Genomic DNA, 24624 nt, shown 5'->3' on the forward strand with positions numbered 1-24624 from the left:
GAAAGAAGAAGAAGAAGAAGAATGTGTAACATCCAGAATATGCAGATGGTCGATAATCATGATTTTCTGTGCTGATATTAACTACATTTATTAGGGCTTCTGTCACTATGAATACAAGGTAAAGTTTTATTTGAAGCAAATAAAATAATATTATTCTTCTTTTTACTGGCTCGACGTTCCTTACTGGAACTTGGCCTGCCTCTTCAACTTGTGTAGAGAGTACTTTTACAGTAGTAGAGCACTTTAACAGTTATCAATTGATCGGCTTTATTTGCCTGCCTTTGCATGATTTGTACATTGTGTGGCAAGCACAATAATACTCTATACCCAGGGAGTCGAGAAAATTTCCCGACCGGACCGGGAATCGAACCCGCCGTCTCCGGATTGGCGATCCAAAGCCTTAACCACTAGGCTAACTGGAGACCCAAGTAAAATTATATTACACTTAATCATTATCTTTATACAACAAACGGACTAAGAGTAGTGTTTGATCCTTTGCTCGCGTCACTTGCTCCTGCGGGGGCGGGTGATGTGAGCAGGATCAATCGTGTCGCGCGTCGCTCGCGTGGCATGATTTATTAGTGGCGCGGTTCGCGAAGCAGGTTAGTAGTGTTTGATCCTTTGCTCGCGTCACTTGCTCCTGCGGGGGCGGGTGATGTGAGCAGGATCAATCGTGTCACGCGTCGCTCGCGTGGCATGATTTATTAGTGTCGCGGATCGCGAAGCAGGTTAGTAGTGTTTGATCCTTTGCTCGCGTCACTTGCTCCTGCGGGGGCGGGTGATGTGAGCAGGATCAATCGTGTCGCGCGTCGCTCGCGTGGCATGATCTATTAGTGGCGCGGATCGCGAAGCAGGTTAGTAGTGTTTGATCCTTTGCTCGCGTCACTTGCTCCTGCGGGAGCGGGTGATGTGAGCAGGATCAATCGTGTCGCGCGTCGCTCGCGTGGCATGATCTATTAGTGGCGCGGATCGCGAAGCAGGTTAGTAGTGTTTGATCCTTTGCTCGCGTCACTTGCTCCTGCGGGGGCGGGTGATGTGAGCAGGATCAATCGTGTCGCGCGTCGCTCGCGTGGCATGATTTATTAGTGGCGCGGTTCGCGAAGCAGGTTAGTAGTGTTTGATCCTTTGCTCGCGTCACTTGCTCCTGCGGGGGCGGGTGATGTGAGCAGGATCAATCGTGTCGCGCGTCGCTCGCGTGGCATGATCTATTAGTGGCGCGGATCGCGAAGCAGGTTAGTAGTGTTTGATCCTTTGCTCGCGTCACTTGCTCCTGCGGGAGCGGGTGATGTGAGCAGGATCAATCGTGTCGCGCGTCGCTCGCGTGGCATGATCTATTAGTGGCGCGGATCGCGAAGCAGGTTAGTAGTGTTTGATCCTTTGCTCGCGTCACTTGCTCCTGCGGGGGCGGGTGATGTGAGCAGGATCAATTGTGTCGCGCGTCGCTCGCGTGGCATGATTTATTAGTGGCGCGGTTCGCGAAGCAGGTTAGTAGTGTTTGATCCTTTGCTCGCGTCACTTGCTCCTGCGGGGGCGGGTGATGTGAGCAGGATCAATCGTGTCGCGCGTCGCTCGCGTGGCATGATCTATTAGTGGCGCGGTTCGCGAAGCAGGTTGGTAGTGTTCGATCCTTAGCTCGCGTCAAATAATTTATCATGGTCTAATCGCTTATCAAAGTGAATCCTGTGACCCAACGATCCTCCCCATTAACAAACATCCCTCCCAGTAACCTTTGTGGAGATGCAGAGGTAAACACGGTCTCCATATAGCAAAGGTTACACACTAACATTCCTTCCTCCAATCCCACCTGACTGCAAGGACGTGGCCGGCGCCGTTATTGACCCTGTATAAATAGAGGCACTGAATTATGCACACTGAAGAAGATTATGGCCTATCCCAGCCGAACTTCTTGTTGATTCTTTGTGCATTTTCACTGACTTCGGTCAATCACGGAATAGCAACCATTGATATGTGTAGTCAGTCTAAGCTAAGCTAAGCTAAGCTAAGCTAAGCTAAGCTAAGCTATCTTTATACAACAAACGGACTAATTCTCTTTGAGTGGTCCTCAGCTTGTCCAAAGGTAAATATAGCAACATTTAGAATCAATCAAGTGATTCATTTAGAAGAATACCTGCAAAGAAAAAGAAAAATAATATTTTTTTCACTTTTACACATTATTTTTCCCCTTTCCAGAGGGAGGAGGGGCTCCAAACTACCCCTTCCCCGTGCCCAAAAACCCCTGTATGCAAATTTTCACGCCGATCGGTCCAGTAGTTTCCGAGTCTATAGCCGTCAGACAGACAAACAGACAGACAGAGACAGAAATTCATTTTTATGCATATAGATATTGTTCAAACAATACAACTGTTTTTCTCTGGAAGTACAACTTTCATTCCGTGTAAACTTCTACTCGCCAAAGAATAACAAGGATATTAGACTCAGAATACTTATTTTTATAACGAAGCAAAAAAAACCATACTTACTCAATGTTTCTCATTACATATTAGCTTTGAATGGAAATTGCCTTTCGACCATCGGGTAGGTTATGAAGATGGGACGGAGGATTACTTATATCCTCAATGCAACATTTCCCAACATCGTAATCTTCCGGGTCCACTATAAACGAATCTAGATGCTCGTCGAACAGATGGTTTCGGTATATATGGACAATGAAGGTAATGGCGCCATCGCTTTCAATAATATGTCGCACTTCGTTGAAGACGTAGCTTTGAGGTTTGGTAATCAATACGCTTCCTGCCTTGATTGTTGTTTTTCCTAACATAACATGTCGTAATACTTGAACAATGATGTTCTCGTCTCCGGAAAAGGAGCTGACAAAATTGGGTCAATAATGAATGTACGATAATAAAGTTACAGTTACAATGAAGTTAGAATATTATAATAAATTATAGAAAAATAGAATGACCTCGAAAGCAGATCCTTATGATGATTCCTGGTCAGTTCAATTCCATCATGGGGCTGATATGCAGTTACTTTGGGTCTCCAGGTAGCGTAGTGGTTAAGGCTTTGGATCGCCATTTCGGAGACGACGGGTTCGATTCCCGATCCGGTCGAGGAAGAATTTTTCTCGACACCCTGGGCATAGATTATCATTGTGCTTGCCACACAATGTACAATAATTATTCGTGCAATGGCAGGCAAAGAAATCTCTTCAATTAATTACTATGAAGTGCTAAAGGAACACTGAGTTGAAGAAGCAGGCCAAATTTTAGTAGGAACGTCGAGACAGAAAGAAAGAGTCAAAAACTAACATGGGACAATTATGTGTGGAGCGGCAGATTGAATGTCTGCCTGATAAAAATATTTAAATTTGTATTATTTGTTGCTAGACAACAGAGATTGTGTTGAAAACTACAGTAGTGCTTACGTTGACTATATGATTATGGACAGGATAGTAGGAGTGGGAATGGGGCACCCAAAACAGCAATGGAAATGGAAGCTAATTACGAATTAGAAGGCGGTGGAAAGTGGTCAGCATTTGATTTCAATTGCAGATGCAAAAATAGATTCATTTTGTAACACTTACCGGTAGTTGTGGGGGAAGTCGGAACGGGAACACCTACTGGGCGGAACCAGCCAAGGCTGAAAACGAAACGTCCGGAACGGCAACAAAATCGGGAGCTTATTACGGAAGAGAAGACGGTGAAAAATGGTCAATATTTGATTTCGATTAGAGGAGCAAAAATACATTAATTTTGTATCACTTACCGGTAGTTGGTAGGGCGGAGCTGGTCACTCAATGCGGAGCCGGAACGGATGCACCTATTGGACGGCAACAGCCGCGGCGGGAATGGCGACAGTGGCACTGGGACAATAAAACGGCTAAAAAGAGAAGACGGTGGAAAATGGTCAAAATGGATTTCGATTACAGGCGCAAAAATGGATTAATTTTGTATCACTTACCGGTAGTTAGTAGAGCGGAGCCGGAAGAATTTTCCCTCAATGCGGAGCCGGAACGGGTACACAGGAGCCGGAACGGGCAACAGCCACGGCAGGAAAGGAACAGAATGAAACGGCTAAACAGAGAAGACGGTGGAAAATTGTCAGCATTTGTATTGAAATGCATGCGTTTTTTTCACTTACCGGTAGTTCTGCAGAGCCGGAATAGCTCGATATCAACGGAGCAGGAACGGATTAGTAGAGCAGGAACGACAGTAGAGCAACAGCGGCGCAGGAAACCGGCAATAAAAGTGAACTTTTTTTTTAAAAAAGGGCAACTTTTCCGTGAATGCGCAGCCAACTATGCTTTGCACAAGCTTTGCTTAACACGTTTTGACAGGTGCACCGTGTGCGTAACGCTTTTCATGGTCATGATTTGGAGCTCATGAAAATGGTTGCTCTGAATCATGATAGTGGTAGCTCAGCTTCAAAAATCATGAGTCTGAATCATGATTTCGTCCCAAGAGCAATTTATAATTTTCATGATTCGTAAATCATGATAATGGGATCAGATTTTTTCCCGTGTATCATATTGGTGGTAGTGCGGTAATGATGGTGGCATAAATCTGTGTGCTTTCTTCAAAAGGGCGAAAGTAACAAATATAAACAAATTTAGTTATACCCAGTAGACGCATAGGCTCGCTGCGTAGTTTCAAAAACAGCCACGTAACTTCAATTTTCTTTGATTTTACTATAAATAAATCATAAAAAACAAATGGGCCCAATTGGATTTCGAGAAGTTTATTCCTAGAGTGCTGATTCGCCCATTTACAGCATTGAAAATAAGGGGTGGTAAAAGGGCTAATCTAAAATTGTTATTTGATAATGGGCACTTAACATTTTGAAGCTAATTTAACAAATTAACTGTTCAATAATAATTATTATAAGTCAATCTATGAATGCTTTGATTCATGCAATCAATTACAATGCACGTGGAATTCCCAAATCTGCTATATTGTAATCAAAAGTGGGGTGTTATGTTGGACAGTCAGTGGGGTGTAGGTGGGAGAACTTTCAGCAATTCAACTTGCTGCTATGGCCATGGAACACATGCCGAGCAAAACGCCAACTTCTTTACCGTAGGTTGCCCAGACTGCTATTCGGTCCACTTACCTCTGGCCACTTGTATTAGAATCGGAACATCTCACATACCTGATAAAGTGTACCTGACAAGGTTTCCGGTCGCATTTCTAGCAATATAAAGCTCAATCGCCTTTTAGTAACACAATTTCACAACCATACGGATACAATACATCGTATTACGTGGTAAAACTTATAAAAAAACATAAATTTAGGAAAGGTGCAAATGGGCGCAATTGCTACCAGTGATTGCAGAAAGCATAAACAAACTGGCGCAATTGACAGCTATGTTTTCAGTTGGACTCAGCACAGGGGCGCATTTGGATTTATGCTCTGACAGAGGTCGAATATTCTGAAGGGCGCAATCAGCATTACATTTTGGAGAGGGCGTGACGATATTTTTCGCAAATTGGAGCAGCAACATCAATACAAATTAAATCTGATAATTGTCGAAATGTTGAGATAATCGATATTATATTTGGTAAACAGATTTGTGGCACGAAAATAGTTTGCAAAAGAAATAGGGAATTGTTTTTTTGTTAGGAAATTTCAATCAATGATTTCTCAAATTGGCGTCGATGTCAATTTCGCCCATTTGAAAAAAGTGCACAGAAATGTCAGTGAACTGAGTATAGCGAGCATGATTTTTTCGTCCCTGTTCCTATCCATTTTTTCTCATTCGAATCGGTCCGATTCTTCTCCACAGATCCATTTCAGTTTCCATTTCCATTCTGCTCCTGAACAGCATTATCGTTTTCCACTTCACTTCGCATTCGGTGCAAGCTTTCATTCATGATTCTATCTCAGCCTCTCTCACTTCAGGGAGGTGCGAGGTAGCTGAGAAATACACATCTAAAAGCTGGGGCCTTCCTTAGCCGAGTGGTTAGAGTCCATGGCTACACTCGTTTGCAGGGGTTCGAGGGTAACGAACAGCACTGCAGCGTATTTCGAAGCGGTAGGACCACTCAAGATCTTCGGGTCTACCACACGCACTCCACGGTCCACGCTCTACGCCAACGCGGTTAAACGGCAATGGCCAAGGTAACAAGGGTAACATCAAGGGTCCTGGATGTTCCGGAGTTTTTCACTTTTACCACTGTCTACCTCCTTAAACTTCTTGCTCTGGCTTGGGTTCGAGTTTTCTAATTTTGTCACAGACGCTTAACTTATGGCTCGATACTGATCCAGAGCAATGGTGGATGTCCTTTGCAGAGCCCTCGACCTAGAGTTTCCCGCAGTTTCATAAATTTGCCCCCATCATGGCTCCTTCTACACCACTCCCAATGACCGCCCGTGCTGCTCGTCCAGTGATGCCTGCTTCGATGTGGCAGCATGCTGTTCAGTGGGCGATAAGAGGTGATGCTCACGAATACTCAAACACTTTCTTGGTTTTTAAAACATAACAATACTATACGGAACACAATACATCGCGAAAATCTCAACAACCTCGAACAGACAGATGCACCACTGGTTACATGATGAACCTGCCTACGGCAGAAAGTCCCTTGAGCTTGATTGGCCGCCCGTGGATGCTACTCCAGTATCGCCAGATCAGCTGCACTTACACAAGGAATCAACCGAATGACTCCTTGGGACTAACAGGCATCCTCAGTGTACAAGTGCTGGTGATCTTCTATTTTTAGACGACAATGGTGCCTGCCACGTCAGAATGCAGACCAATGTGGGGAAGGGGGAGGAATCGATGATGCATTATACTGGCTCCCACGTAGACCGTATATACCACTGCATCTACGCCAGTTCATGCGGGAGTGTTTGGATTTGGGGAAAGGCATGGCAAAGAGGTTCGCTTTTGTGGTTAGCAGACTGCCTATGAATCAGGCTTAAGGAAAGGAATGCGCGTGGAAGAATGGAAACGGTTTCTTGTCCGTCTCTGGTTCTAGCATTTGCTATGAACGAATAGTTTGAGTGTGATAGATTTAGAATGGAAGATAGAAGCAAGTGAGAGATATACAACTACAAAGTACGAGGAAAGGGACGGGCCTGGGATTGAACCCATGACCTTCTGCTTATGAAGCAGAAGCGGTAGCCATCAGACCACCAACCCTGTCTGCCTACGGCAGAAAGTCCCTTCAATAAAAAGTGATTTAATTCAATTCAATTTTTATTGCGAAAAAAGATACAAATAAACAATGTCGTACCGACACCATTGTGGTTAGCTGCATTCAAATGACATTTTTTACGTACGTTCATTTGCCCATTCGTGTTGTAAATGCCATTTGCGAAGGCTGTCGAATGTCAACGAAAACGAGTCGACTAACGTTACAACACTGGTTTTAGACATTGCCGTAAACATGGAAATATGTCCTAAATTGTCAACAAGAGTCTGATTTGGAAGTTATTTATAGAAAATAAAGAAATTTCTGTTTCACGTATTGTTTAACTTCATTTTAAATCGGTGATCGTCTTGCCCCATAGTGCTCGTCGTTTTGGATGATATTTAAGAAGCTCCCAAACTTATACTTTTAGATTGTTTTAATTTTAAATGATACAGTGCTTATGAGGATATGTAATACTCACTTCATGATACTTAAATGTAGGGTTTAATATGCTTCGAACAAAGTTAGAGAACAATTTGCTTAAAGTTGCTTGCCCCACAGTCCGCTATCAGAGTTTTTAAGAACGCCTATTCAAAGAAACTGTGACGATTGCATTATTCATGGCCATCATTAAACTTCCATTAAGTATTACTTGGGCTGAAAATCTTTTCCCATCAACTTTAAAAACCTTTGTTCTAAAGCTTAGATAAGTTGCTTCCAATAGCTTGTAGTAGCTTCTACTGGAAGCTTGGAGTAGCTTCTCCCAGAAGCTTGGAAAGGCTTCTGCAAGAGGCTTGAACAAAGCTTCTCATATAAGCTTCTTCTTCTTCTTCTTTTTCTTTCTGGCGTTACGTCCCAATTGGGACAAAGCCTGCTTCTCAGATTAGTGTTCTTATGAGCATTTCCACATTTATTAACTGAGAGCTTTCTTTGCCGATTGACCATTTTTGCATGTGTATATCGTGTGGCAGGTACGAAGATACTCTTATGCCCTGGGAATCGAGAAAATTTCCAACCCGAAAAGATCCTGGACCAGCGGGATTCGAACCCACGACCCTCAACATGGTCATGCTGAATAGGATAAGCTTTTCCCTGAAGCTTAAAAAACAGAAAAAATCTTTCGGAAGCTTTTGAAAGCTTTTCAAAGAAGCTTAGAAAAATTTATTCCAGATTTTTTTTTTCCCATGAGCATTGAAAAACTTTTTACAGAAGAATAAAAACGATTTTCTCAGAAGTTCAGGAAAGCGTTCCTCTGAAACTTGGATAAGCGTCTCTTTGAGATAAGGAAATGTATCTCCCAAAGACATAGTAAATCTTCTCCCAGAAACTAGGAAGTTTGTTCCCAGAAGAACGGAAAAGCTTCTCTCAGCAGTTTGAAAAGTCCACCCTGAGAGCTTCTTCTAGAAGTTTGTAAAAACATGGAAAATCTTTTCCAAGAAGTTTGCCAAACTCTTCTTCTAGAGCCTTGAAAGTGAAGCTTGGGAAAGCGTCTCGCAGAAATATACCAAAGTTTTTCAAGAAGCTTGCTAAAACATTGCCAAGAAGCTAAGGTTAGATTTTGCTAGTTGCTTGGAATAGCTTCTCCTAACAGCTTAGAATAACTTCTTTTATCAGCTTAAAAAAGCTTTTTCTGGTTGCATGGAATGAAATGCTACTGTATAGAAAGGCTTCTTCTAGACGCTTGGAAAAGTTCCCTTCGAAGTTGTTAAAAATTTCTTCGGAGAGCTTGGAAAAGCTTCTCCTAGAAGCTTCGAACAGCTTTTCCCAGAATCCTGGAAAAATGTCTCCTAGAGGCTTGGAAAGATTTAGTAAGAGCTCTGATTTGCTTCACCTAGAAACACTTTTTTCGAGATGCTTGGGACCACTTCGCCTAGAAGCTTGGAAGCTCTGGAAAAGTTTCATCCAGAAGCATCGAAAAGCTTCTTCTAGAAGCTAGGAAATATTTCTTCTCAAAGCTTAAAGAAAATTGGAAAAGTTTTCCTAAAAAGCCGTCCAAAGTTTCTCCAAGAAGCTTGAAAAATCTCCGCCCAGACGCTTGGAAAAGTTTCTCCCAGAAGCTTGAATATCTTTCAAGAAGCTTCTACCAGATGTTTGCAAAAATTTTTTTTTCAGAAGTTTGGATAAGCGCCTCTCAGAAAAAAAGAGTAGAGTAGGAGCGTAGAAAACATGTTATGAAAGCTTGTCGTAGATGCTTGAAATCGTTTCTCCTAGGAACTTGGAGAAGTATTTTCTTGAAGCTGGAACTGCTTCCATAGAAGCCTGGAATTGCATCTCATATAAGCTTGGAAAAGATTCTCTAGAAGGTTTGATAAACTTCTTCTAGTAGCTTAAAACATTTACTATAAAAGCATGGAAACGCTTCTCCTAGAAGCTTGGAAAATATTTTTCTTCAAGCTTATAAACTGCTTCTTATAGAAGCTTGAAAAAGTTTCTCCAGAAGCTTTGATAAGCTACTCCTGAAGCAAAGACAACTTTTTCTAGAAGCTTAGAAACGCTACTTTTCATTGGATAAAAATTAATGAAATTTGGGTAATACTAGTATAGAGTGTTATGTTTATGTGTGCAAAATTTTATCGCTATCTGTCAAGTAGTTTTCAAAATGCATTCGAAACAAAAAGAGTTACGCCAGCAAATCTTGGGCGCGGTGATCGATAATCCTGGTCAGCCGCAAAGATGGACCGGCAAAAGGCTTGGAATCCACCATTCCACCGTGTCCCCCGTTGTGAAGATGTTCCAGGAGACGAAGACCATCGAGCGACGCGCTGAGAGGGGCCGAAAACCGAAAACGGAATACCTAGAGAAGGCGCGGAAGATAAGGCAGTACTTTAAGAATAACCCGATCTTTTCCATCCGAGACGTGGCCAAAAAGGTCAATTCGTCTCTAGCAGACTGTGAAGCGGGCTGGGCCACGTGTTTTTAAGGTCAGGAAGGCGTCAAACCGGACAGACAAGAAAAACACGGTGGCCAAATTGCGTGCGCGGAAGCTGTACCGTGAGTGGCTGGTCAAGCCAGGCTGTCTCGTCATAGAGAATACATCAAGGCGGACACCAAGCAAATTCCCAGCCTCGAGTTTTCTTGTCGGTACGCCCCGCATGGAGGTTCCGGATGAGAAAGATCGACAAATTTGCGAAGAAGTACCTGTTGTGGCAGGCGATCTGCGAGTGCATACGGTACAGCAAGACGTTCTTTACAACCGGCACCATAAACGGGCAGCTTTATCGAGAGGAATGCTAGCAGAAGAGCTTGCTGCCTTTCTTCCAGTCTCACCGTGGTCCCACGCTGTTCTGGCCGGATCTCGCTTCGTGCCATTACGTCAAGCCTGTAATGGATTGGTATGAAGCAAAGGGCGTTAATGTGGTCCCTTGTACGAGTACTCAACTTTGGGGAGGAAATTCAGTAATTAAATTATGCCTAAATATTGCATTTATATAGTTATTTAACCCCAGAAAATTCGTGAAGTATTCGATTTAAAATTAATTTTTGGTGATCATTTTTGTGTGTTTTTTTTTCCGAGTCCAGTCAATGGAAGCATAGAAAACTTGTACTAGAAGTGTCAAAACGTTTCTTCAAGAAGCTTGGACAAGTTTTTCCTTGATGCCTGGAAATGCTTCTTATGTAAGCTTGGAAAATCGTCATCAAGAAGCTAGTTAGAGCTTTGAGTAGCTTCTTTTTTTCTGAACATTTGAATGTCTTATGCCAGTAATTATGAATATAATAAATATCTGAATTCTTTAGTGGGAAAATTGTAAGTAAATCCAAAACCGAATTAATTATTTTACCATTCAGTCCAACTAGGATTTCGATCTCCACTGTCTTTAGTATCGTCTAGCATTAATATATTTTGGATTTTTTGTCTTATCGACAGATTTTGTGGTCTGTTTAGATGAGTAAGAATTTAAAAAATCATGCGTTGGAGGACAATTATGTGTATTTTTGTTCTGGAGTGAAGTCACACAATTTATTGTATTAGAGAAAAGTGTAGATTTTTTAGATTTAACATATTTCAAATTGTTTATAACCTTACACGTTAATCACATTTTTTTTCCAGTAAAATGACTTCGAAAATATTTTATTCTTGAAACCCGTTCGCATTATTCTCACAAATTGGAGCAGATTAATCAAATAAAAATTTGCTTTAATTGGCTCTTGCATAAAACATAAAGCATAAAATTCAAGCATTTAATATTTTCGCTGCACTACTCCATTAAATAATGAATGTGATTTAAAAATTAATTCATGTAAAATGTTGTACACAAAACAACATGCCACGCGTTGTCCCAAACGAAATAAAATACTCGAACACACTATTTCTGCAATATAATTCTTAGTTTTATGATGCTCCTACGCCCTGCCATGCGTTACCAGGAAACGTGCAAATGCCCATCTGTAGCTTTGACTTCAATTAACCTTTTGCACCATTCCTGCAACCACGCGCAGAGGTGTTTGTTCCAGCTTCTTCATTTCTTGAAAGCGAGCTTTTGCCTGCTGTTTGCCAAGTGACTGACCAACATAAAAGAAAGAAAAACACTGTTGCTTCCCATTTATGAATGAATATAAAATGCATTTTTTATTGATGTGTCGACGTGGATTGATTTACTTATGTGATACAATCGATGGTGTTGTACGGTCTGGGTACGGCTTTGGACGTTTGTTAAAACTAATTATTCTTGGTATATTATTTTAGTTGGTATTGTACATTTCATTAGGCTACAGTCTTCTACTGACTCTTATTTTCAGACCATCACGAGGTCGCAGCACAAGATCACCGAGCAGTTTGACATCTTCTCGTCGTTCCACGGCTTCAATACGGAATTTCCGGAGCACCGTGGACAGAACCATCTTCTCCTCGAGGATAGCAAACTTCTGTCCGATACAGTTCCGTGGACCGGCACTGAAGGGAATGTAAGCGTACGGATGTCGTCCGCTGCAGTTCTCCGGCAAGAAGTTATCCGGATTGTACTTGTCCGGGTTCGGGAATACGCTGGGGTCTCGGTGCAGTTGATACACCACGATCAAGGTCGTCGTTCCCGACGGAATGATGTAGTCATCAACCTGAACATCTTCCGTCAGCCTGCGAGCAATCAGCGGAATACTTGGATACAGGCGAAGTCCTTCCTTGATGCAGCATTCGAGATATTTCATGTCGTTTAGTTCCTGCATGGTGGGCCTTCGGTCGCGATCTCCGTTCATGATCCCATCGATCTCGTCGATGACGCGATCTTGAATTTTCTGGTCAGATCCCAGCAGCAGTAGGATCCAGGCCATTGCTGCCGCGGTCGTATCGTGACCTCCGATTACAAAGGTATCAACTTCCTCTCGCACGTCCAAATCAGTCAAACCATTTCCGTCCAGAGATCCTTCGATCAAAAGATCGAGGAACGCCAATTGCTTCTTGCGACAGCAACTGATTGATTCGTCTGCCACGTTGTTATTGTTGAGGTCGATCAGGTCTTCGGCTTGGCGCCGCTTCGCTACAATCTCTGTTTTTCGCTCCTGGACCACTCGATCGGAGAAGTTATGAAGCACTTGTAGGCACTCTTGGTGCTTCCGATAGTCCTCGGTGTGCTTGAAGATGAAGTCCGGCCGCAGCCAAACTTTCTGCAACCGATTGCGGATGATCTTGCCGATCCTACAACAAGAGATAAATTTGATAAGAACTGAAGTAAGCAAAGGGATGTTCAAACTCTACAGTTTATGGGCTCGTACGTATTCCGAGTCGGAGTTTTTCTGAGCATTTACCGGGCATCCCATGGCGGTCTCTGTAATTAGAACAAAACCATTAAATTCAGTTGCCAATCCTTATCGAATGCGGCGAAACTTACCGCAAAAGATGTCCAAAGCGCACAGCGTGGTGAAGGGCACGATGTCGAACCCAGCGGTGTTATCCAACTGTTCAGCCAGTTTCTCGTTCATGACCAGTGCCTGCTTGTGGAAGATGTTGACAAATTCGGAAAGGATTTTGAAATGAAACGCTGGGGTCAGTGTCTTTCGCCTCGGGTGCCACACGCTGGCCCGGGATGTGAGCAGGCCGTTGCCCAACCAGGGCTTCATAAAGTCGTAATCGACGCTTTTCTCCACCAGCTTCGGGTTGCTCAGTATGGGCTGTTGGCGAATGAGAGTAAGGAATGGAAAACAGTTAAAGAAGTTTATTGAACTGATTTTTTTGAAGAAAGGGAAGGTCGGAGATCATCTATATGAAGCAGAATATTAAGAAGGGAAAACAGACTTTAATTTAGTAATGTACCTTAGCTTTCATTGGAAAAAATATGTCCACATATTTTATGAAAATGTCAAACTAATGTGAAAGTAAGTAAGTAAAATTCGCTCAACTGCGATCAAAGAATTGTGACTTTCTCGACCATTTCTTGGAAGAAATTTTCCACGCATCGAGATAGGCGATTACTTTTCTTAACAATAGCAAACCAGCCTTTCTCGACCAGTGGATTAAATCAAAATTGTAGCATAATTATATCAAGATTTATAACAAATAACAAATCTTGTTTCATTTTTGTCAGAAGCATGGATGGAATTATAACACAATAAAAACAAAATCAGTTCTAATCACAAATTCTGTTTAAAATTTGTTTCAAACTGAAACATAATTATAACACAATTTGTTACGATACATTTGAGATCAGTTGCGTATAACATATTTTGTTATATTTTTTTTATGGAAAATATCAAAATTAGTAAAATAATGTTTAAATTATAACATATTTTGTTTCAATTTTGTTTATTGTGTTGTGTTATAATTTTTGTTATTTTAACTACTAACTAGCCAACATTATAACATATTTTGTTAGAAAGAACGCATTAAATGGGTAACAAAATCTATTATAACTCTGTTGTAATCCACTGGTCGGGTTACTATAAGGCAATCCATGAGACAGCTGCGATCAGCTGGTTTTTTTGTTTACCATGTGCTTTTGACGTTTCGCGATCGGAGTTACTTTCGATTACAAAGGAAAATGTAAAGCTCCGATAACACTCGCATGATTTGTTTACTCTTTCATTTCGGTTGCATTCACACTTTTAGTTGTCAGTCCTATCACAAAAAGTCCTCATGGATAGCCTTATTTACAGAATGTGATTGCTGGTGTTATCGACCTAAAAATGTTCTGGCAGCACTGCCGCGTCGTTGAGGGGTGAGATGTGAGTGCCCGTTGACAGCGAAAGGTGAGAATGCAGAAGAAGAGATGACAGATGCGATAGAATTGTCGTCATGAAAGGTAAATAGAAAATAAATAAAAGTCAGAAGTAGTGCGAAAAATACAGCAACAGGGCGCTGTTTCCAAAAACAAAAAAAAGAACAGAAAAGTAGTGCAAGAAAAGAACCTTTTAGAATAGGTGAAGAAGAGAAAAACGATTGTTATCAAAGAAAATCCTTCAGCATATAAGAGAAGAATAAAAAATATATAATGAGTAAATAGTTAAAAGATTAAGTGAATAAGTCAGTTTTTCAAATCACGATGAGAAGAAGCCGAAGAAGCACACAAATTCAGACAAGGATGCAGTATCAGAAGACAGCAATGAAACAAAAGGAGATCAAGAAGACAGCAAGCACCAAAAGACAGGACGCAACACAGACCGGGACCAGAAAGAGCACCGAGAGAGACTGGACAGGTGAGGTCGTGTACCTAGAGCCAGCGGATTACGAGCAGCCAACTCAAAAACACCCCGTGGACGTGGGAAAGTGCCTGAAATCCAGAAACGTAGCAGGTTTCCAGGAAATCGAAATGATTGGGAAATTTCGATTCAAGGTAACTTTCGGGTCGACGGAAGAAGCAAGCAAGCTAGCACGAGCAGAGCTGAACGACCTGAACCTGAAGTGCAACGTGCCGCAGATGTTCAAGCAGACCATAGGGATCATCAAAGACGTACCATGGAATTACGATGATGGAGAGCTGTTGGAGGAAATGGAATCGGACATCCCAATCATGAAGGTAGAGAGACTGCAAAAAATGGATGGAACCCAGAAGCTGATGAAAACAAAAAACGTAAGGATAACTTTCAAGGGCCGGGAATTGCCAAACAAAGTCGAGATGTACGGATACAAGTTCAGAGTAGAGCTCTATTTGTTCCGGTGAAGCAATGCCAGAACTGCTGGGGATATGGCCATAAATCGATTAATTGCAAACGACCGAAAAAATGCAACTCCTGCGGAGTAAGACACGATGAACACGGTCCGCAACAGTGTCAAGTGCAATGCATCAACTGTCGGTGAAACCATGCAGCAAACAGCGTGGCATGTCCGGAGATAATGAAGCAGACAAAAATCGTCCAGCAAATGCAACAAGAAAAGCTAACCTACCAAGAAGCGAGAAATAGTTTCCTCCAAAACCGGTTTCAACTGCTGGAGGACTATGAGGAAGAATTCCCACCGCTAGACGTCGACGAAGGCAAATCAGATGTAGGAACAACCATCAGCACAAGGAGAGCATGGCAACGCAAACCGGATCGAACATCAAACAGCTATGCTTTGCCTAGGGGTACGCAACCAGAGACGGAGTCATCAAGCCGCCCCAGGGTTGTGAGCGGCGGTGCAAATAGCTGCTACACGAGACAAGAGAGGACCCACTTGGACAAGTCAAGCACAAGTATCAGGACTATGCCGGACAATCCCTACAAGAGCACAGACATCGAACGCATACTAGTGGAAATAAGAGCCTTCTGGAGGAATGTACGACTAGTCGGGAAGTTAAAACAACTGCAGGAGGCGATCAAGGACGAAGTGTACGACAAGCAAACGGAAATCCGGTACGAGGAAGTCATCATCAAAACTAGCACGGTGATCGGCGAAATTATTGAGGAACTGGTGAACAACATGGCTACGCAAGAAGAAATCAACACTAAGTCAACAGAGCAGAACACCCAGAACAATGGCGAATAAAACGATCAAGATTCTACAAAACAACATCCAGTCATTAAGGCCAATGCAAACCAGGGAGGAACTCTACGTGTTCCTAAACAAGGAAAAAATAACTGTAGCCAGTTTACAGGAGATCTGGCTGAAGCCAGACGAAAGGTATAAAATTAAGGGATACAAGCTTGTAACGAAACGCAGAAAGGAAGGATTTGGAGGAGTGGGATTATTACTCAAGGAAGAAGTAGCATTCGAAGAGGTCCAAATTGGCAATCTAGACCCTCTCGAAATCGTAGCCGTGAAGACGAAAAATCTGGAAATCAACTTCACAATAATATCCGTATATGTGCCCCCAGATAAGCAACTAACGAAGAACACGGTAACTAAAATTAAGGAACTATTCAAAACGATGGACACAATAAACGGTGAGATCATACTGACCGAGGACTTCAACGCTCGTCACCCCTTATGGGAAGAAGAAGAAACCCGGCCATGCGAAAGAGGAAGGACAGTGGCAAACGAGCTGGAGAGGCCTAAACTAGTATTGCTCAACGACGGTCATCCAACAACAATCGCTAGGATAAACTGTTCACCAACCGCAATTGATCTGTCATTTGCTACAAAGGACTTGGCAGTAAAAATGGAGTGGGCAGTTTTAGAGGAAGAATTCGGTAGCAGCCACTTGATCATAGTGATGGAGCTGCAAACATCAATACCTATTGTGGAAAAATCAACGAAGAAAGTAAATGTGGAAAAAGCGATTGAAGGCCTCAATACTATACAACCTCAATTCCTCTACAACCCTGAGGAAATGCAGGAAGTATTCGAGGAAAAAATAGAAGAAGCAAGCTACACAATAAAAACAAAAAGGCTAACTACCTGAATAAATGGTGGAACGACGAAATACAGCAAATGTACAACATAAAAAGAGAGAAGTTGAAGGACTACAACAAAAGAAAATCCATGAAGGCACAGTTGGAGCTACAGAAAACAAGAGCATTATTCAAAAGGACAGTACGAAAGGAGAAACGCAAATATGAACGAGAACTGAAGGAAAAAATAGACGAAGGAACGCCACCAAAACAAATCTGGAATATCATCCGGGGTCTGGATGCAGCATTGACCGGAAAAAAGCGAGGAGCAGAGCACAACCCAGAGCAAAAACTAGCAGAAAGCTTCGTAAAAAGTAACTACAAGCAGAAAACGGAGGAGCTGAGGTTCATTCCAACACCGAAGGAGCGAGAAGAGGACCGAGCACAAGAAGTCCTAGGTTTTGAGGAGTTTTGGAACATGCTGAAGAAAAAAAAGGACCGCTCAGCTCCAGGAGTGGACAACATCTCCTACAAAATCCTTAAAAATCTGAGGCCGGACATCCTTGCAGAAGTCTGCAACCAACTCAACACAGTATGGAAATCGAAGGAGATACCAGAGAAATGGAGAACCAGCAAACTAGTCTTAATACAGAAACCGGATAAAGATCCCGACGACATAGCCTCAAAGCGAGGAATTGTGTTAATGAACGTATTCATCAAAATAATAAACACCTTCGTGAAAGACCGGCTCTATAACTATGCAGAGGAGCATAATCTTCTTCCGGCCCTTTCTTTCGGCTTCAGAAAAGAGCATTCAGCAATAAGCAACGTGAATTACGTAGTGAACACTATCAAAGAAGCTAAAGCGAACAAGAAAAATTGTATCGCAATATTTCTAGACGTCAGTAAGGCTTTTGACGAAGTGGATGGGCAGAAATTACTGGACACTCTAGGAAAAGCTGGAATCCCTGAAGACACAAAGAGATGGATCTTTGAGTACTTGAAGGAAAGAAAAATAGAAATCACGGCATCAGAATCGTTAGTAGAAACGATAGTCAACAGAGGAGTGCCGCAAGGTTGTCCCCTATCATCTCTGCTATTCAACTTATACACCGCCGACCTACATCAACTAGCAGAGGATGGCGTAATCCTCACCCAATACGCAGATGATTTTGCGGCCATCATCGTAGGAGAAGGTTTCGAGGTCATTGGGAAGGCGAACAGATTCATGGAAAAACTGTCGACAAGAATGGACGATAAAGGACTACGAATAAACCCAGCAAAGTGCGCAGTAATAAACTTCAGCAGACTGCCTGACGATAGAATCGCAATACGAGTCAAAGGTCAAGCCATCGAACTCCAAAATACACACAAGCACCTAGGGTACACCATTGACAGGTCTTTAAGCCACAGAAAGCACATCGAAACAATGAAAACGAAGGCGGAGAAAAGCACAAACTTGATGAAGATGCTAGCCAATAAAACAAGTCCATCAATCCCAGAAACCCTTCAAAGGATTGGAAACGCGATGATTCGATCGAAATTAGAATATGGGTCACAAATATACGGAAATGCCGCACAAACACACAGGAACAAGCTGGAGACGTCTCTGAATTCCTGCGTTAGAGTGTCCATGAGGTACATCAGGAGCACACCAATTAACGTTATGTTAGCTGACAGCAGACTAATGCCAATGTCTAACAGGGTGGAGTGGCTAGCACTAAAGGACATAATCAAAACGCTTAATGGGAAAAACCCAAACAAAAAAATCCTTGAAAAAGCAATAACGGAAAAGAAAAGCAACGGAACGTATTCAACCCAACTGACAGTAGAACATCAGGCGGTTCTAAAACAACTAGCCACAAAATCAGAAGAACAAGAAGGGACTCCATGGAAAAGCAAAAAGGACACAGTATTCGACAATGTTCCAGTGGTAAACGACAAGAAATCAGACGTAAACCAGCTAATATGGCAAAAGCTGGTAACGGAGCTCATGAACACACGCTACAGTAAAGTCAAGAAAATTTTCACGGATGCGGCCAAAAACAAAACAGGTACGGCCATCGCAGCCTTGGATACAGGAGATGGTACACATGTGACTGAAAAAATCAACCCAAATACAAGTATCACGAACGCTGAACTTATGGCGATAAAGGAGGCGATCAAATTATGCATCACAACAAACTACACCGAAACAGTAATAGTCACTGACTCCAGAAGTGCGTGTAAAATGCTCAAGTCCAAGACGCACATGCAATCAAACAACGTAGTTAAAGAAATAAGTTGGGCAGGTGCACAGATAAAGGCCAGAGAATTTATATCCAATGGGTGCCAAGTCATGTCGGCATACGTTGGAACGAAAAGGTTGATCAACTGGCAGTTAAAGCAGCAGAAGGACCAATAACAAATCTCAACAAATCGACGATGGACGACACAATCAAGCTAGCGAAAAGAACAATCTGGAACAAATGGAGGACTAACTACAAACTAATATCTGAAGAAAAAGGAAGACTACACTTCGAATTCGCTGAAGAGCCAGGTAAAAAAATCTGGTGCAAGAACACAACACTCACGACACAAGAGAAGATAGTTCTGAACAGAATACGGTCGAACCACTGTATGACAAAGGACAGAAAAGGGAATTGGGGTTGGGTCACAGATTCCCAATGTGATCTATGCCAAGAAGAAGAGACGTTAGAGCACACTTTGTACCACTGCATAAAATGGATCATGGTCCGAATGAAATACAACGTATTGGAAACGTACAAGCCATTGAAAGAGATCTTCACAGACGGAAAGGAGGCGGAACTGAAGTGCATAACAAATTTCCTTAAAGAAATAAAAATGGAAATTTAACATCGACCAGATATAGACCACTGAATAAACAAAGCGAACAAGCAAAGCTAGACAACATATAGCAGCGGTGAGATGGACCACCCATGGTCTTAGCCTGAAATCAGCAAATAAAAAAAAAATACAGTTGAGCGGAAAGTATATGGTGGAAAGTGGAAACAGCGTGTGATTTTTAGTAGAAGTTTGTAGAGAAAAAGATAGTATCGAGCAAATTTGAAGATTTCTGAAGCGGTCGTAAACTTTAAGTTGCAGAAGATGGTAAGTTTGCTAAATTTATTAAGGGTTCATTCAAATATTACGGAAAATAAGCAGATTCAGGATAAAGAGGTAAAAACCACAAATTACTATATAAAGACAAACTAGAATGATAATTTGATCACAGACAACGGACACAAGACGTTGGTCAGGAAAAGAAAACGGACGACAAAAGTGCAGAAGTTGAACTAAAATTGTAAGTTGCGGTCATTCGATCATGCATGTTACATCCTTAATCTGTAGCAACACTAAAACTAAATTATTTGAAATAACAGTTTTTACTGGCAACATTGAGGGCTGATGAATTAATTCACAATTGTTTGAGCTGACTTGAACCAAACAAATAGAGTTACAGAAATTGTTTTGGTATACTCTTTTCATTATGCACGGCATTCTATCCCAAACTCGTTAGCAAAATGAAGAAATTTATTATATATTACACTAGTTTTATAAGTTTTTTCAGAAATTTTTCCAATTTTTTTTTATAGGGGTAGATCTTAACATACCTAAAGAGAATCGTTGGAAATAAATACAATAGTTTCTTTGGGAACACATCCTGTAATTTCTTTAAAAATACGTCCTGTCATTTGAAGCTGACGAAGACGAAACGACTGGTTCGATGAAGAGTGACAGACGAGAAGAATGTCGCCAGAAGTCGTATGCTTGTGGCCGGTAACCGACAGACCAAAGAGCGGTACACGAAAGCGAGAGCTGACGCAGACAGAATTGGAATTACTAAGAAAGTCAGTTAGCTGAAGCTCAAAATGGCATGAACCTTCAGGTAATCTCTCACTCTTGTTCGTAGGCACGCTTAGGAGAGTCGAATTGGGCATCTCAGAGAGCCGAAGGAGATGTAGAGTTGTGAAGGAGAAAATGGGATCGTGACGGACTTTGGTTTCAGGTTGGCCGATTGCGCTGCAGAACCGTTACCCGCTGGTTAACGCGCTCAGTCTAGCGTATTGGGAGTCGTGGGATCGAAGCCCACCAGAACGGTTGTATTATTATTCACAATTTTACATCTCAATTTGTCCAAATTGACTTATGTGTTTACGACCTTCAGATATTTCCAAAACACCGTCGGCTGGTTAAGCCGTAATAGACATGACAACTCTAGTTGAGTAGTTTTACAAAGCCAAAAAGTTTGAAATGTCGCAAAGGTTTTAAAATAATTTCAAAAGTGACCATTCCTTTCAGGGCACCACATCCCTGGACAATGCCAGGAAGTGGTCAATGTCGCCAAAAGTGATTGAAATGTCTTCCATTGTATTTGTTTTGTAAAACCATGAAGCTTGGTGTGTCGCAAGAAAGGGTTCAAAACTGTTTGAAAACTTCCCTTGATATACTGTCCCCTTCTACAAGAGATTCCAAGGTATCCTGGATGTGCCCAGGGATTGAACTTTGAGAAAATTAAGAGTATCTCTCACTGTAACAATCATGATCCGCAACACATCATAAGAGTCTGCTTATCATTAACAGTGCATGATAAAACCCATCAAAACCTGGGGGCACTTTTGCTATAGGATGTTTTGGGACTATTTATCACGACTGTCAAATAAAAACCTGCTCCAACGGCAAATAAGCGGGAGAAATGAGTGTTACCTCGTTCTCCGCCGTTATTTATCAAGCTCGCTACAACTTCTGAAACATTACTGATCATGGACCGCCTATTTGCTTCGCTTGCTTTCGCTTCGCCGCTACGAAATCAAATGAAAACGAATTCTGCAATGCCTAAATGTGCCATCTTGATGGTTAGAATCAATCTGAACTAATACATATAATACAGAGGAACAAATTATTGTCTCAAGCACTAAAATACCGCCGTTTAGTTAATTAGAGGTCGCTGAAACTACCGTCATTTTCAAAAATGTCACAGTACGTCTGGTTTATGAGGTATTGACTATTAAAAATGCTTTATTCGTCGAATCCAGTTAACTTGCATACAAGTTTATCAGGCTATAAGCAAGAAATGGTAATTTTGGCACAAATAGCTCTCAGTTAATAACCATGGAAGTGCTCATTGAACACTAAGCTGAAGAGCATGCTCTTACCCAATGCGGATGTAATGCCAAGAAGAAGAAGAAGTAAGTAAGGAGTTTCTGAGAACGAACCATTTGAACCTTACATATTGTCTTGTCCCGGGCTCTTGAGGGTTAAGTTATTGTGACTCTTCCTAAGTTCCATTCAGATGTGCATCGTGTGATCGCTTCCACTATTCGATCATCTTTCATTCATCTGACAAAATGCAATTTTCCTGATCTCTGCTACTACTACTAACTATTTATATCCAGTTTTCCTAAGATAATATAATATGACGAAGGGTTACAAGGATCCCTGAACCGATGATTTGACGCTGACCGAGTTTCAAAATCAGAGAATACAAGTCACAAAGCTTATGTAAAATTGTGTAGATTCATCGTTCCAAGCAAGGTGCATTTATTCATTCGTAGTTAATGTTGATGCAACACGAGTCGTAAAAATATTTAGTTTCAGAAAACATAGTCTCAATGCCAAATATTTGGTTGCATCTTTAATAGCTGAAGCAATGCAGGTCCTCCTTTTGCATCTTGAAAGGCTGAAACAGGTCCATTCCATGCAGAATATAAGTTACTCATTTCGTGTTAAATGTAAATAAGCCTGATTGGTGACGTTGTGAGAAGGGTGACATTAAATCTTTTATGGCTCGAAACGGCTCTGATCAATCTCGTAAATTCTTTGATTAATCAATCATAAAAGATAAAACCCAGCTACCTACTCCAACGATCCATCGTTATCAACATTTAAATGACGAAAATTACGATCAAGTCCAAAACGGAGGAACTTCTTCAGCCAAAATACCGGTTCGGCTGTGTGATTCATTGCCAACGAGAAATCAAATTTCGTCCGGTGTCTGACAATAAGCACGTGAGCAGGTCGATGAAATCGAAATTTTTTATCTGGCCCTTTGTTTTGATTTCGTTGATGGCCACCATCCAATAAAATTGTAAATTTATGGAATCAATATCGCTTAGGTTTCACTGGTACATTTGGATAGCTACAGTTTTGGAAAAAGTTAATGTTTTATATGTCTATGAATGATGACAGCAACTCCACAGCAAGCTCCATCCAGTCAATCATTACGATAAACAAAAAAGTTTGGAACTTTTTTGAGTCTGGATCCAGGTTTCAAATAAGTTTATGTAGTAACGGCTATATGAATGTTATCAACTGTTAGAAAATCAAATAGCTCATCCTCTTTGCCATTCAAAAAACGAGCATTCGAATTCAAAATATTCGAAAATTAATTGGATCAATTAGAGAAACGAAATACGATAAAAAAGAATATTAGTAAATTATACACCAACATGGATTGCTTCAGCTGAAGCGGTGACTTCGAACATCGCATATCTGATTTAATAGAAACCATTCTTTAAGTCTTGCCTTTATACCTGAGAGAGAGGAGACAGCTGGCTTAGATTGCGAGCTCTCAAAAGTCAAGGAAACCTGTCATCAACTGTCACTGGAAAACCGCACATTCGAAGGACAGAGCGTGAAAAACCGTCAAAATTTGGACAAACTTGAACTGGATGTGATTGAAAATTCAGGTTGTTTTCCTGTGCTCTAATTATTGTCGATTGGACTCAAATTGCTATTGAAATTTTTAAATTTTGTGATCTTTTTGATAACAAATGGGATGTGAAAATAGTTTTGACCCAGTTTGTGCTCTCCGAACCATTGTGCACAACCCGAACATGAGAAGAAGAAATCAAAGAAACCAAGAAAAATAGCCAGTTGTCAGTGAGTTGTCTCCTCTCTCTCAGCTTTATACTATCGGATCTTTATCCGAGCAGGAACGAATAACTCGCATCTATCGTAGCATACCATATTTTGGTATTGTACTATAAGCTGCTCGGGTAATTATACTTAGCAGGTGCCCCCCACGGGGATTCTCTCACCTCAACTGCACTGGCTTTCGATATCATCACGTACGGGATGGGCCCGTTCCAAGCGCGGCTCATTCCGATCCGGCGTCCGTACATCTTCTGGGCGCTAATGACCCGATCGAGGAACTCTGCGAACGAGAAGGTGATAAATAAGTCAATTAGAGCCGAGCGCAGTACCATTGCCATTGCCAACGAATGCTCCCTGTAGCAATTCCGATCCGAAAGGAATGACACAATTATAATAACCAGAAATGTTATTGCAAACTATAGTTTATAACAAAATGAGTTGTAATTAATAACTAGTTACATTAAAAAAAAAACCAATTCCGTGAAATGATATTATAATTATAATAGGCCTTGATATTATTTTCTGTATTATAACAAAATAAGATATAATAAAACGATTAAAGTCAGAATGTGTAACAAAGGTTGTTACAAATTGGGTATATTATTTCAAACAGAAATTTCATAACTATAACTGATCTTGTTATAATGTCATATAATTGTTAAGTGTTTCAACATGTTTCAAAAGGTCCAAATACAAAAAAACGTTAATGTAAATAAAAAAAGCTGTTGATATTATTGAGTTATTTTTCAGTTATACCTTTTTGATCGGGAAGAATAGTTACTTCTGTATCGGGAAATGATGGGGCCCATAAGAGCTCACAGCAGTAATGTGATTCGAAAATTGATTCCATCGTGGCTAGCTTTCGGTTTCAGTCGAACTGAGATGCATTTGAATACGGATGATCGGAAGGATTTCAGATATTTTGTAATGATAAGTGCCACTTAGGCACACCCATTACTGTTTTCTGTCATGATGGGAT

The 24624-nt window shown here is 41.4% G+C and overlaps 1 protein-coding gene across 1 annotated transcript; it reads right to left on the reverse strand.

Moving 5' to 3' along the window:
- Positions 1–11789: 11789 nt before the first annotated feature.
- LOC5569919 (cytochrome P450 4c3) lies at positions 11790–24033 on the reverse strand. The gene is made up of 4 exons (XM_021840120.1): positions 23810–24033; positions 12917–13196; positions 12784–12853; positions 11790–12723 (listed from the first exon to the last, which is right to left on the reverse strand). The coding sequence occupies exons 1-4, from the start codon at positions 23981–23983 to the stop codon at positions 11802–11804; spliced, it is 1446 nt and encodes a 481-aa protein (XP_021695812.1). The 5' UTR covers positions 23984–24033; the 3' UTR covers positions 11790–11801.
- Between the last annotated feature and the right edge of the window lie 591 nt (positions 24034–24624).

Source organism: Aedes aegypti, chromosome 1, assembly GCF_002204515.2.
Source record: "Aedes aegypti strain LVP_AGWG chromosome 1, AaegL5.0 Primary Assembly, whole genome shotgun sequence".
Taxonomy (NCBI): domain Eukaryota; kingdom Metazoa; phylum Arthropoda; class Insecta; order Diptera; family Culicidae; genus Aedes; species Aedes aegypti.

What these genes read in the sequence shown, in the direction of transcription:
- LOC5569919 (XM_021840120.1), bottom strand. Translation starts at nt 23,983, where the DNA reads ATGGCAATGGTACTGCGCTCGGCTCTAATTGACTTATTTATCACCTTC. An exon ending in CGCTTTGGACATCTTTTGCG is followed by an intron (nt 12,854 to 12,916) that starts GTAAGTTTCGCC and finishes TTCTAATTACAG; the next exon opens with AGACCGCCATGGGATGCCCG. An exon ending in TACGTACGAGCCCATAAACT is followed by an intron (nt 12,724 to 12,783) that starts GTAGAGTTTGAA and finishes CTCTTGTTGTAG; the next exon opens with GATCGGCAAGATCATCCGCA.